Source organism: Abramis brama, assembly GCF_963993115.1.
Source record: "Abramis brama genome assembly, chromosome: 1".
In the NCBI taxonomy this organism is placed as follows: domain Eukaryota; kingdom Metazoa; phylum Chordata; class Actinopteri; order Cypriniformes; family Leuciscidae; genus Abramis; species Abramis brama.
This window is the reverse complement of record NC_139963.1, coordinates 27,855,596-27,867,834: the sequence shown is the minus strand read 5'-3', so window position 1 is coordinate 27,867,834 and position 12,239 is coordinate 27,855,596. Positions and strand designations below refer to the sequence as shown.

The following is a 12,239-nucleotide window of genomic DNA, read 5'->3' as shown; positions in this document are numbered from 1 at the left end:
AAAAAGAAAAAATGGCATGGTACACAGTTTTGGAGTCTTAGATTGGTGAATAATTTAATTAAATGCAACCCCTAAGTTCTAACTAGTGAAATGTTTACCTCTGAATATTATAATATATGTGGACAGTAGTGCATACAATTTGCTACTTTTTTTCTTCAGGAAATTGTACAAAAATGACTAGATTACTAGTACTTTTAGATCAAATGACTTGCAATAATGCACTTAAACCAGGGATTTGGCTGGTTAGTGCCCCTGCTGGTAAATGCGTGAACTACATTATCTGGACTTAAAAAACAACTTATTCTGACTAAATAACTCGCTTCCTAAAGAAGGATTTCATAGCGATGACATTGAAGAACCATCTTGGTTTCCCCATAAAACCTCGCAGTGAACAGTTTCTAAACCAGTTCTTGAAATTGGCCACCATTTTGCTAATAAAGAGCCTTTATTTATAAGAGCGAAACCATCGAGATGAATGAGACTTGTAAAGGACAGCTAACTTTCTCCAGCTATTATAGACCTCCTTGATTCAAACATGAAGAACTTACTGAGAACAAAACAGATGGATACTATGCCAAGTCCTAAATGATCTAGGCTTTAAAGATCACAGATTATATCTAGTTAAAGATACATTTAAACATTAGCACTCAGCTCAGACAGTCGATCTCTCTTCGTGTATATAGTGACCTGTTAAATGGGGGGGGGGGTCACAGCTAATCAGCGCTAGCAGCTGCTGCTTATCCAGGCAAGACCCCTTGAGACTTTTAATCTCACTACCTTGTGTGAATTTATCTTTTGAATCATTGAAGTTGTTACTTATTTATTTGCTTTTACTTAGTGGGTTAATTTATTGACACGATGCACATATTTATTTATTTATTACATTTACGAGGATGGTACAAGGTTGTTTATTTATGAGTAGAACAGATTTTTTTAAGGGGTAATTGAGAAGACAGGAACTAGTGTGGGAATTGGAGTTAAGTTTTTGTCAGATGAATTGGCCTTTTTTGCCGTGGTTTCAACGGTTCAACTGCAGCCTCTGAGGCTCTTGTTTTTGGCGGGAAAACTGTTGACACACAGCTGACAGAACTCACAAAAGAATGGAAAGGCAATAACTGGTTGACAGAGAGTTGACACGGCTGACAGCGATTTGACCTACCTTATCTAACCCTCCTGCAGCCCAATATTTTTTTATTGGTGACTAATTTTGTTTTTGTTTTTAAAATGGATGTCAGTTGAGTTATAGTGAAAGGGCATTGTCTCCAGGATTGGATGTTGAACATTCTGCACCAGTAATTCATATGAGCGCATTTTTTTTGCTGTGTTTGGTTGATTTGAGGTATCCTGATAACTGTTAGAAGACATAGCAGTATTTACACTCACCAATTGTCTTTTAAAGAAAAGAACAGCGTTTATATAGAGAAGGTTTAAAGGAAATCCCATCAAAGCTCTTTTCATTCCGTATGTCTCCATTGATAACATAAACAGAACCATTTGAGATGAATGAAATAAAAAGAGATTATTATTATTATTATTATATCTCTAAGGCATTGCATAGTATTTGAGGACAATTATATGAAACTGTCGGAGATATTGTATTAATCTTGTATAAATAATATTGTTTTCACTTCAAACCCGAGCCTTTTCCCTCTTTGTATGGAATCAGAGTTTATGTGTGTGGGATGGATTTTTTTCACCTAATAGAACCCGAAATATAAATATTATAACTCATGCACTAACCTCACTGTAATCTGTAAATATATATCAATATGTCAAGGTCATCTGTCAGAAGGTTTCAACTGTTTTTAAGGCTGCCTGGTTCGTGCACGTCTATACCCCTCTAAACAAAATGAGTCAGCAGAAAAACCTGGTCAAGGAAAGTGGCAAGATATGCAAAAAGGTTAATGTCTTTTAGCGATGAATCACATCAGCAATCGATAGTATAAGAGACTTAAGCTTGTTTCACTTTGTACATTGAGCTAATATCAAAGACATGTTAATACGGGCTAAATGCAAGAATATTAACAGATGTTTATTGTGTGTCTACATTGACACTGCGTGGGCAGCGCACACACACGCCTGCTGCCTTCCTCATATGATCGAGGCAGGGTTACTTTTCCGAGTCAGTGAACTACTGTGTAAATTTCGCTTACCTACAATTCTGGCTGGCAGATATGGAGTGTTTCTGTCTGATTTACACTGTAAATTTAGACCATTATCAAAGGCCAGTTTCCTTGAATAGTGCTCCTCTGTTCTTGCTCTCTAAAGGAGTTTTACTAGCTTACCACATCCAGAGTGTGTTGGCAGTTTCTGTTCACCCTCCAGCTAGCTTTTAACTCTAAATGTCTGGCGCTTTTAATTGTTAAGCGAATAGAATAAATCATCTGTTCATCTAACTCTTCCCAGCTAACATATGTCAGGGTTGTTTCTTTTTATAAATTTGAGAACGACATGATTCAATAACAGAAAGCGACTCCTTTGTTGGCTCTTTTATAGCCTATGTGTACATGTAATACTAAAACAATATTAATAATGCTTTTTACATTCATACAGGGTCAGTAACGATGACTTTTATTCTGGTGCAAACATGGTTTGGGTGAATGTGGTTCAACAGCCTAATGAGCAATGTTAGATATCCTCCTCACACTGATTATCGAAAATGTTTCTTTCATTTATTTGGTATTTTATTTCACTGGTGTGACACGGGCATGTCACAGTTCTTCACAGTAATTTAGGGTACATTTCTTTCTGTAAATACTGTTGTGGTGGTTAATTTAAAATGAAAGAAAAAAAAGACAAAGTTTTATGAACTCCATCTCATGGCTGCAGTGCCTTGTCAGACAAGCGTTGTTGTTTTCAATTGATTGGTTCCAGTCTGCACCGTTTTAGTAAAAGTTGTACAAAATAAGCACCATATTTGCGTCATTAATTTTCTTTGACGTTAAATTATAAAGGCATAGTTCACCCCAAACTTTCTTAAATGATCAAACTGTATTTGTTTCCGTGGAACAACATATAGGCTAAGGGTGAATAAATTACAGAATTTAAATTTTTTGGGTGATCTATCCCTTTAGCACATGCTGTCAGTGTGTTACTGTATGTTTTAACGTTGCTTTTAAATCTGCATGCACACAAACACAATTACCTTGTCTATTCTTAGACATACCATCTGTATTAAGTGTTTTGACCCCAAAGAGCACCCTTTTTTTTATGAATAAGGCTCTAAAAAGGAAGCAAAACTTAGCAGTGCTTTGCAGGTCATCAAAAACCTGTCCCGCAGAGCTTGATAAAAGATGTTCGTGGCTCTGCTTTATAAGCATGTGTTATATAAGAGTCTTAAGTAAGCTATTTTGGCAAATTTAGCCGGATGGTAACACTCCTGAAGCAAGTCACAATGAAAACATCTTCACTTGGCACCCGGTGGATTTCACAAATAATAAAAACGCAAATAAACGAGAATGTCAGAAGAAGAAAATGGATCAAAGGTGAAGCAACTGTTGAGGTACGATTATGAGGTAAGATGCCCGTCTTACTGTAAGCCTTCAGTAAAGCATTTTTACCATTCTAAAATGATGAGAGACTCCATTTCTAGTTTTTGTAAGTAGAACACAGGCAAACTAATTATGAGCACACTATCGTTCAAAAGGTTGGGGTCAGTAAGATTTTTCTTTAAAAGAATTTATTTTATTCAGCAAAGATTAATTAAATTGATCAAAAGTGACAGTAAAGACATTTATAAATCTTTCTTGAACTATTTTAAAGACCTCCCATGGTGAAAATCAAGTTTTTAACGTTGTTTTTATGTCTATGTGGTGTTTTTAATGTGCTTTAAGACTAACCATGTGCAAAGTCACAAGTCAACACCATTGCTGAGGATATTCTCCTAAAAACTGCAGTGACCCAAATACAATCTCAAAAACGAGGTTTGAAATTGCTGGTGTTTCTGACGTCACAAACTAATCTGTAACCAATCAGGTCAACGTGTGATCGTCAACGAGTGAGTCTCTGAGCTGGTGCGAGTGAGTGGAGGCGGGGTTAATTTGCATTTTCATAGAACTGCATATACTAAATGAAGCAAGGGTTTAGAGTTACATTCAAAGCTGTTTTAAGGCATGAGGATTTTTTTTTTTCAAGGAAAAATACAGTGTCATTTTGGTGATAAAAGATGAGTTTTAAGTTATAAAATTATTGACTACAGGGGGACTTTCTTTTTTAACTTCATTAAGCAGCACAACCATTTTCAACTGATGATAATGTTTCTTAAGTACTAAATCATCATATTAGAAAGATTTCTAAAATATCGTGTGACACTAAAAACTAGTGTAATGAGAAATGATGCCGAATATTCAGCTTTTACATTACAGAATAAAGTATATTTAAAAAGTAATTTTAAGTTTTAATAATATTTCGCCATATTACAGTTTTTGACAGTATATTGCCTTGCTGAGCATAACTTCTTTCAAAAACATAAAAAAAATCATACTGACCCCAAAATTTATAACAGTAGTGTATAATATTATGGCAATCTCCAGTGAAACCAATAGCATTGTCCAGTGGCTCCAAATAAATATTGAATGCTGGTGACAATTTTTTAATCATAAAACAATGGTGTTTACATGAATAGTAATATTAGTAACAAGGAAATCATGATGCCGCTAATACATGTTGCATAAAAAAACGTGTTGCTGTGACAGAAAATAAGAACACATTATAGTTATGTACAGTAGCTTTGATAAGCAAAAGGGCAAGACGGACTCCTGGTGTCCAGTGGAGGGAAGTAAACAGCACAATGTGTACCTTTAAACAGCAAGTTAACTAGTTAGAGAAAGAAAAACATATAACCGTAACCTTGACCTGTTACTGTACGACAAACATCAGTATGAATCGACTTTCTCTTGTTTCTCTACCCATCTCTGCATTATAAATGATCAATAGTATTCAATTTCATACCAGACCTTTGAGGTCAAAGGTTATATTTGAAATATTTCCCATTATATCAACACATCGGCTATCATCACAGCAGTCATGTATGGATAGCAGTAAGAGACTCTTTAAGTATCGGTTAAGAAAATACCTTCAGCTTCGAAGCAGCTATGGTAAAAAAAAATATTTGTCTAAAGTTTTTAATCTCTTCTTTTACAAAAGTACAGGTAAAGATCATATTTTTGCTGTAAAAATTATTTATGAAAATAAAAGAGCAAAAGGAGCATGTCACATTGCTGGTTCAGTGTTAATGTATAGGTGCAGTAACAGGGATTATGGGATTTTCTCATCTAGTGATGTCAGGCGTGCAGACACACACACACGCACACACATACACAAACACACGTTTTCCAACATGCCTCTGTTCCATTCATTCGGCAAAAAGAGTTTGAAAGATATCAAAAGAGAAAAATTACATAGAGGGAAACGTTCTCTTAGCCAAAACCTGGTTCAATTCTACCCATAATATAGATTAATTTCAAAAAATAGACTCATATGAAGTTTACATGCCTAAGCGGAAATGTCTTTAATCAAACGTGTCGATTTTCCAACAGTGGCAATCTAGAAGTGAAATGTTCATCTCTCCCATTCTGACGGGGGGTGAAGGCGGGTGCACACTTCATCTCTTTCAAAGGTGACTCTCTGCATCACTCTTCTCTAGGGTACCATTCTCCCGGTTCAAAGGTGAAAGTGCCTGTCCATTGGCATTGCTCTCGTTAAGTCTTTTCACTCTATACGTCTCATAGTGGATGTTGTGAGTGACGTCCTTCAAATCTTGCAAGTGGGACCTTGAAAGTAGAGCGCAATAGAGCATAAAATTAATTTTGATCCCACAATGACATACCCTAAGGGAAATATGCACAATGTAAAATAAAAGTCATTCTCCTATGTTGGAATTGAATTGTTTACTGACTACATTAGCTATTTATGATCCCTTTGTGTAATTCAGTTGGTGTTTCCTGCTCTAATTTGATCTCCGCTTCGGCGGGAGGCCGATCAAAAAGTGTGAAAGGCAATTCAAAAATGTGGAGCGTTATAACGGACATCCTTTGTATCCTGTTTCAGCAGGGAATCACTCTCACACCATCTGTCAATGGGCCGCCATCCAAGAGTTATGGTGAGAGGGCTTTGTGACCTGGCCTCACCTGATTGGACTCTGTAATTAACCTGTCCTTTACTGAGCTCACAGGATAGGGATGTACTCATGACCTTCTCAGCTACTATTCATATATTAACTTAACCAACACAACCAACTGATATGGTTGTATGCTTTCTTAAGTTACTAAGTTGTTAGTTATATGAAGATGTTGTGTTTTCAGTGCTGAGTTGCAAGGATGAAGATGAAAAAAAAAAAAAAAAACTTTAGAAAAGTGATGTAATTTGACCAAAAGTTAATTTGAACTGCTGCTGCATGAAACTCTGACATCTGTTGACCAATCTGTTGTTGAAATGCTAATGGAATTTCTGTCATAACTTGCAACAAACCATATAAGGGATCAAATAAAAATCCTCAAGAATCAAGTAAGATTATACAGGACACACACACACACACACACACACACACACACACACACTGGTTTTTATGTTTTATGGGGACTTTTCATATACATGAAGGATTTTTATACTGTACAAACTGCATTTTCTATCCCCTTACACTAACCCTAAAACTCAACCAACCCATCACAGAAAACGTTCAGCATTTTTACATTTTCAAAAAACATCACTTAGTATAATTTATAAGCTGTTTTCCTCACAGGGACCAAAAAATGTCCCAAAAAATACAGGGATTTCGGATATTACCATCTTTATGGGGACATTTTGTCCCCATGATGTAAGCTATACCAGAACCACAGCCACACACAACACACACGTTTCTAGATTGCAATGAAAATGAAGACAAAACAAAAAAAACAGACAAAACAACAAAGACAGAAAAGAATATAGTCTTGTTTAATAAAGGATGGATTTTTGTATGATCCAATGTACGACTGGTTCCAAATTATGATATAATATTATTATATGATTATATTTTTTTTTTTTACTAGATAGGCTAGATGAGATATAGATGAGATAATGTCTAGTTGCAAAAAAACAAAACAATACAAAACAACATTACTTGAGCCAGAAATGTATATGTTGGACCATAGCACCAGTGTTTACACTCTTCAGGAAGTTAGCCTATGAATACATACAGTTGTTCACCTATAGTTGACCATTAAAGAAAAAATGTATCCTAAACTACTATGGGATGTCATTGATGTAGCTGTTTGGATCATATTTTAAAAACTAAATTCTAAATTAAAGTTTAGGAAGAGCATGTTCTACATAATCTAATCCCATCAACCAGAATGCAAGGGTATAAATGGCTACTCCCACTTTACCTAAAAAGCAAGTCTGTCTATCATATGCTTATATCATTCTATTACGATATTTCAATACATGCAATTAAAAAATTGACTTACCTAATAAGAAGATCTCTCAAGTGTGCAAACTCGCAATGCGCAACATTTTCAACTGAAATAAAATACAAAGGCATATTCATGAATTCATCCAGGCATTTTGCATCACTGTACTTTCTATACATACCACTTGATGGCAGTGTTGAATAACCTAAATCACAGACAATCTTGCCTTGCAAAGCCTGTCAGCCTTCATTGTACAATTAGATTTGACAATTGTTACAGTTACCCTGCTGAAAAGACCAAGTAGGTCAACCAACAATCCTTCTGGAAAAGCTAGTTAAGAAGCCTGGCACCAGCATCCAAAACACAACATATTACTGGTGACCAGCAGTTCACGGAAGACATGATTATTTGTGAGACTCTCACCTTCAATGATCCCCCACTTTGTTTTTCTTCCCAAAACTTTGTTCCCGTTCACCTGGTGTTCCTTATCTGTTCCCACCACAGCAAAAGGGATGTTTTCCTGAAAGAAACATTCGCAATTTCATCAAGCACAAAGTATAAAACCACTTAAAGCAATTAAAGGGATAGTTTACCCCAAAACAATTTAAATCAAGTTATATTAATTGGTTGCAATGAAGTCTCAAGAGTAGCGTCATCATACCCTAATCTTATCGTTGAGTATCCGGTCTTCAGTGTCCTCATCATACTCGTTTTGGGGATACACTCTGATCCCATTGGCCTGGAGGTCCTGTCTTATCTGCAGAGAGAGGCTTCCAGTTAGATGGATTACACTGATTTTCACCACCTACCGCACAAACACATACATAAAAACCGTACAATCGCCCTGGGGGTGAAATATGACAGCAGTTCCTCTTCCTCGAGCTCTTCCCGCTGTATTTTACTAGTCTCAATCTCGATCCTCATGCATTCTTGCACTCGGAGGCCACAGTAAAGTTCACTTGGAAATTCTTTTTTTCCCCTCACAGACAGAATTTCGGGCCCGAGGTGCAAAGCATTAGAGTTTAATGCCTTTGCTGCCATGTGTGCGTGTGGGGGAGGATTTTGGAGTGCGGCTGTTGAACATGGATATGATATCTGCGATTGATATCTTGAGCACAGTGTGACGTCCGCCCCCGCATGGCGCTCTGCTCAGGCTATTGAGCAGTGAGAGACAGCTCTGGATAATGGGCTGAAATGACAGAGTACATCATTAGGAGTGTTGTTTGGTGTATATTGATAGGAGACACACTGCGTGCGGGGGCCGTTCTGGCCCTGCGGTCCGTGCCGTCGGAGCTGTCCAAAAGCGTTCCGTGGGGAGAACTGATGGCAAGTGGCCCGGGCTGAAGTAGCTGCTATACATCAGTCAGAGAAGAGACCGTCTCCCCCGACGGAGACATCGCAGACACCACTCGTAACCTTAGCTTGGCCTATTCATTTTTCCAAGCCAGAGCCAAGGGACCTTTGGAGATTCGAATGCAACGTACGGTTCTCTCTCAATCCATTCTGCCCAGGTTTTTCAATCCATCTCACTTTTTATCCACACAGCTGAACTGTGAATTCTAACAATTCCAGCATTTACAGCAGCAGGTCATCCATATTCATGACCTCAATTATGCGAAGAACTGAATATTTACGTGTTGGCGGGAAATATAGAGGATGATCCAATTTTGCCAGCATATGATAAAATGTGCGTGCGCAGGTGTAGATGACGGACAGCTCACCCTCTGTTTGAACTCTAGCCTCTCCTCCAGAGTAAGAGTGTCTGCTTTGGCGATCACAGGAACGATGCTCACTATCTTCCCCAGTCTCCTCATAAACTCCACATCTATAGGGCGTAACCTGTAGAAGGGCAGGATAGATCATTAATAAAGCCCATGTTTCACTGCTGACACATTTGACCTCATTAACACCCAGCATTACCATTGATTTTGACTCATCCTTTAAATACAGGTGAAAATGGGGTACACACCATACTTTTGATAAAAGCATCTGCAAAATTAAATGGAAATTAATCAATCTAGATCATTTGATGCTAAAATATCATTACATGAAGTAAGATAAAATAATACTACATTACATTTTTATAAAATAAAATAAAACTTTCCTTCAGCAAGGATGTGTTAAATTGATAAAACTGGCAGTAAAGACATTTGTAATATTACTAAAAATTGCTGTTCTTTTGAACTCTCTATTCTGTTTGGTCAAGCTGTTTTCTCATACAGAGCTTCACATCAGTGGAATACTGTATCTCACTCAATTAGAGAGTACTCATCATTTAACTCTTTTAAGCTTAATCTTAAGAAATGGCTTCTTCATAACCAACAATGTGAACATTAATGCTGCTCCTCTATTATTATTATTATTATTAATCTTATTATTAATTTTATTATAGACCTAATCAGTCATATTTAACTCATAACAATATATTTTTTTATTGTGTGTATATATGAAGAGTTCAGATGCAAAAGCCTCTAAGTGCCATCTGAAATGTTCTTCTAGAATGATCATTTTTATCAAGCTTGTATATTTAAGTTAAGTAATTTCACTCAAATGACAATTAATAGGTCATTTGCATTGCCATTTAAGTGAAATTATTGAACTTAAATATACAAGCTTGATGATCATTCTAGAAGAAAATTTCAGATGGCACTTAGAAGCTTTTGCATCTGAACTCTTCATATATATATATATATATATTGTCTTTTTGTATAATATGTTTAATTGTATTTTACAGAGGTGTTTACAAGTTCTAGTTTTATGATTGTTGTAGTGTATTGTTGTAATGTTTAACCCTTTTTTCTAGTTTAGAGCCTAATAACATCTGGAAAAGGGACTACCAATGAAAACTAGCCTTCGGGCTAATTTGGGTACATTTACATTTATGAATGTTAATGTACACTGTCCCTTTTCTAAATAAATAAATAAATAAATAAATAAAATATTCATCAAAGAATCCTGAGAAAAATGTATCACCGTTTCCACAAAAAGATATTAAGCAGCACAACTATTTTCAATGTTGATAACAATGAAGAAATGTTTCTTGAGTAGCAAATCATCATATTAGAATGATTTCTGAAGGATCATGTGACACTGAAGACTGGAGTAATGATGCTGAATAAACAGCTTTGTCATCACAGGAATCAAATCAACTGAATGCAGCCTTGGTGAGCAGAGACGTGAGAAGATGTATATAACACACATCTTTGTGTTTTGCAGCTAAAAGAAGGATTTTTCACGAAATCTCACTGGATTAGTGGGTTAAAATCTAAGACTTTCTAAAAAGATTCTTAAATGAAGCCTTGTCATATTAATGTGACAGACGCACAACAGCGTTTTAACATGTCTGGCTAGGTTTGAACCACATCATACGTGCAAGAAGTCGACACGCACCAGTGTCCAGTGGCCGGCAGGAAGTACACGCAGCAGTGAACGCGGGTGTCAGGGATTCTTCTCTTCCTGTTGACATTCAGCTCCTCCTTCAGGTATTTTTCATACTGTTCATTGACGTACTTTACAATGGGCTCCCAGCTGAGAAAAAAGACACAGGGAAGGGTTAACATTACAATTAACAACACATGCTTATACTTAAAGTTACTTAAAATGACTCTTAAAATAAATATTCTGAAAAACACTAAGGCATGATTTTAGTGTCAAATAAATAGTTACTTTTAACAGTAAAATCCCAAATGCTCTTTAATTACTAAGAGAATATATCTCGCACAGATTTGATCTCGCACTGCTTTAGAGCTCTCTTTGATATTGTGAGGTTCAAAAGCCTGAGACATCTAGTGAAAAAGCTTCTATTTGGCATTTTCATTGAAAATTATATTATTAGCATAACAATTTAAATGAAAAGTAGAATTAACATGAATTTCAGGATGTCTTTGTATTTGGTTTGTGTAAAACCTGATGATAGAGGTCTGCATTCCCGCGGGACCTGACCAGATATTTTGCGCCGCGGGATTAAATTTCCGACTAAAAAACGGTAGAGGTCGGTAACTCTGGTGTAATTTGAACGGGAGCGGTCGGTCATTCAATATCACGTTCCCGACGCCGACGTTCTTTCAGAACAGCATATCTTCGCTTTACCTAATCTTAATCTTATCGACCACCCGGTATAGGCTACAGTCTGCCCTACATATTGTTCGGTTAAGGCCTACATATTTTGCTTAATGACATGTCATATTTTCTTTCTTTCTCTGACACTTTTCCTGTGTTGACAGCAAAATGTTACGAATTTTGATAATACGTAAAAATAATAGCCTACACTTCATTTTTTTTTCGCTGCGACATTTTTTCCCCTAGCCTACTGTCTGCAGCAAAATGTTAAATTTTGTATATTGACAAGGCGAATAAAATAATAATAAAAAAATGTTTGTGCAGACTACATTTTTATTTTCTCTGTGAAAATGTACATGTGAAATTCTGGGAGATCTATATTAAGCGGGATGGTCGGGTCGGGAAGAAAATTATTCTAAGCAGACAGCGGGTGAACAAATAGTGTATATATAGCGGGAACGGGTGGGTGCGGGATATAACCCCAGCGGGAGCGGGACTTAAAAAACAGTCCCGCGCAGACCTCTACCTGATGATCATGTTCTCCGACATGATTTCATAATAATCCAAAGAACACCTTGTGCTTTCATGAAAACAAGAGCATCTGACCTTCTGTAAAAAGGCCACAAATGTCAGCCACAAATATACTTTTAAAATGTATTTTTATTAGTGACCTAGAAATAGTACAGGAATGGTCGGGAATGGTTGGTTTAGTATTTTAACATTTTAATTTTTTAAATGATTCACAATTCTAAAACTTTCTGCTTATTTCCAAGTTGAAATTACATTTTGAAT

General features: G+C 36.4%; 1 protein-coding gene across 1 annotated transcript in view; it reads right to left on the bottom strand.

Annotated features, from left to right (window-relative positions):
* Window positions 1-4,575: 4,575 nt before the first annotated feature.
* The window catches only part of septin12 (septin 12), a 68,554-nt gene continuing 60,890 nt past the window's right edge, over window positions 4,576-12,239 (bottom strand). Inside the window, exons 6-11 of the mRNA XM_084125197.1 lie at window positions 10,779-10,916; window positions 9,110-9,227; window positions 8,050-8,145; window positions 7,812-7,908; window positions 7,446-7,497; window positions 4,576-5,771 (exon numbers count right to left, since the gene is read on the bottom strand). Of these exons, the coding sequence (XP_083981323.1) occupies window positions 5,612-5,771; window positions 7,446-7,497; window positions 7,812-7,908; window positions 8,050-8,145; window positions 9,110-9,227; window positions 10,779-10,916 (661 nt within the window). The 3' untranslated portion in view covers window positions 4,576-5,611. The remainder of the gene's footprint in view (window positions 5,772-7,445; window positions 7,498-7,811; window positions 7,909-8,049; window positions 8,146-9,109; window positions 9,228-10,778; window positions 10,917-12,239) is intronic.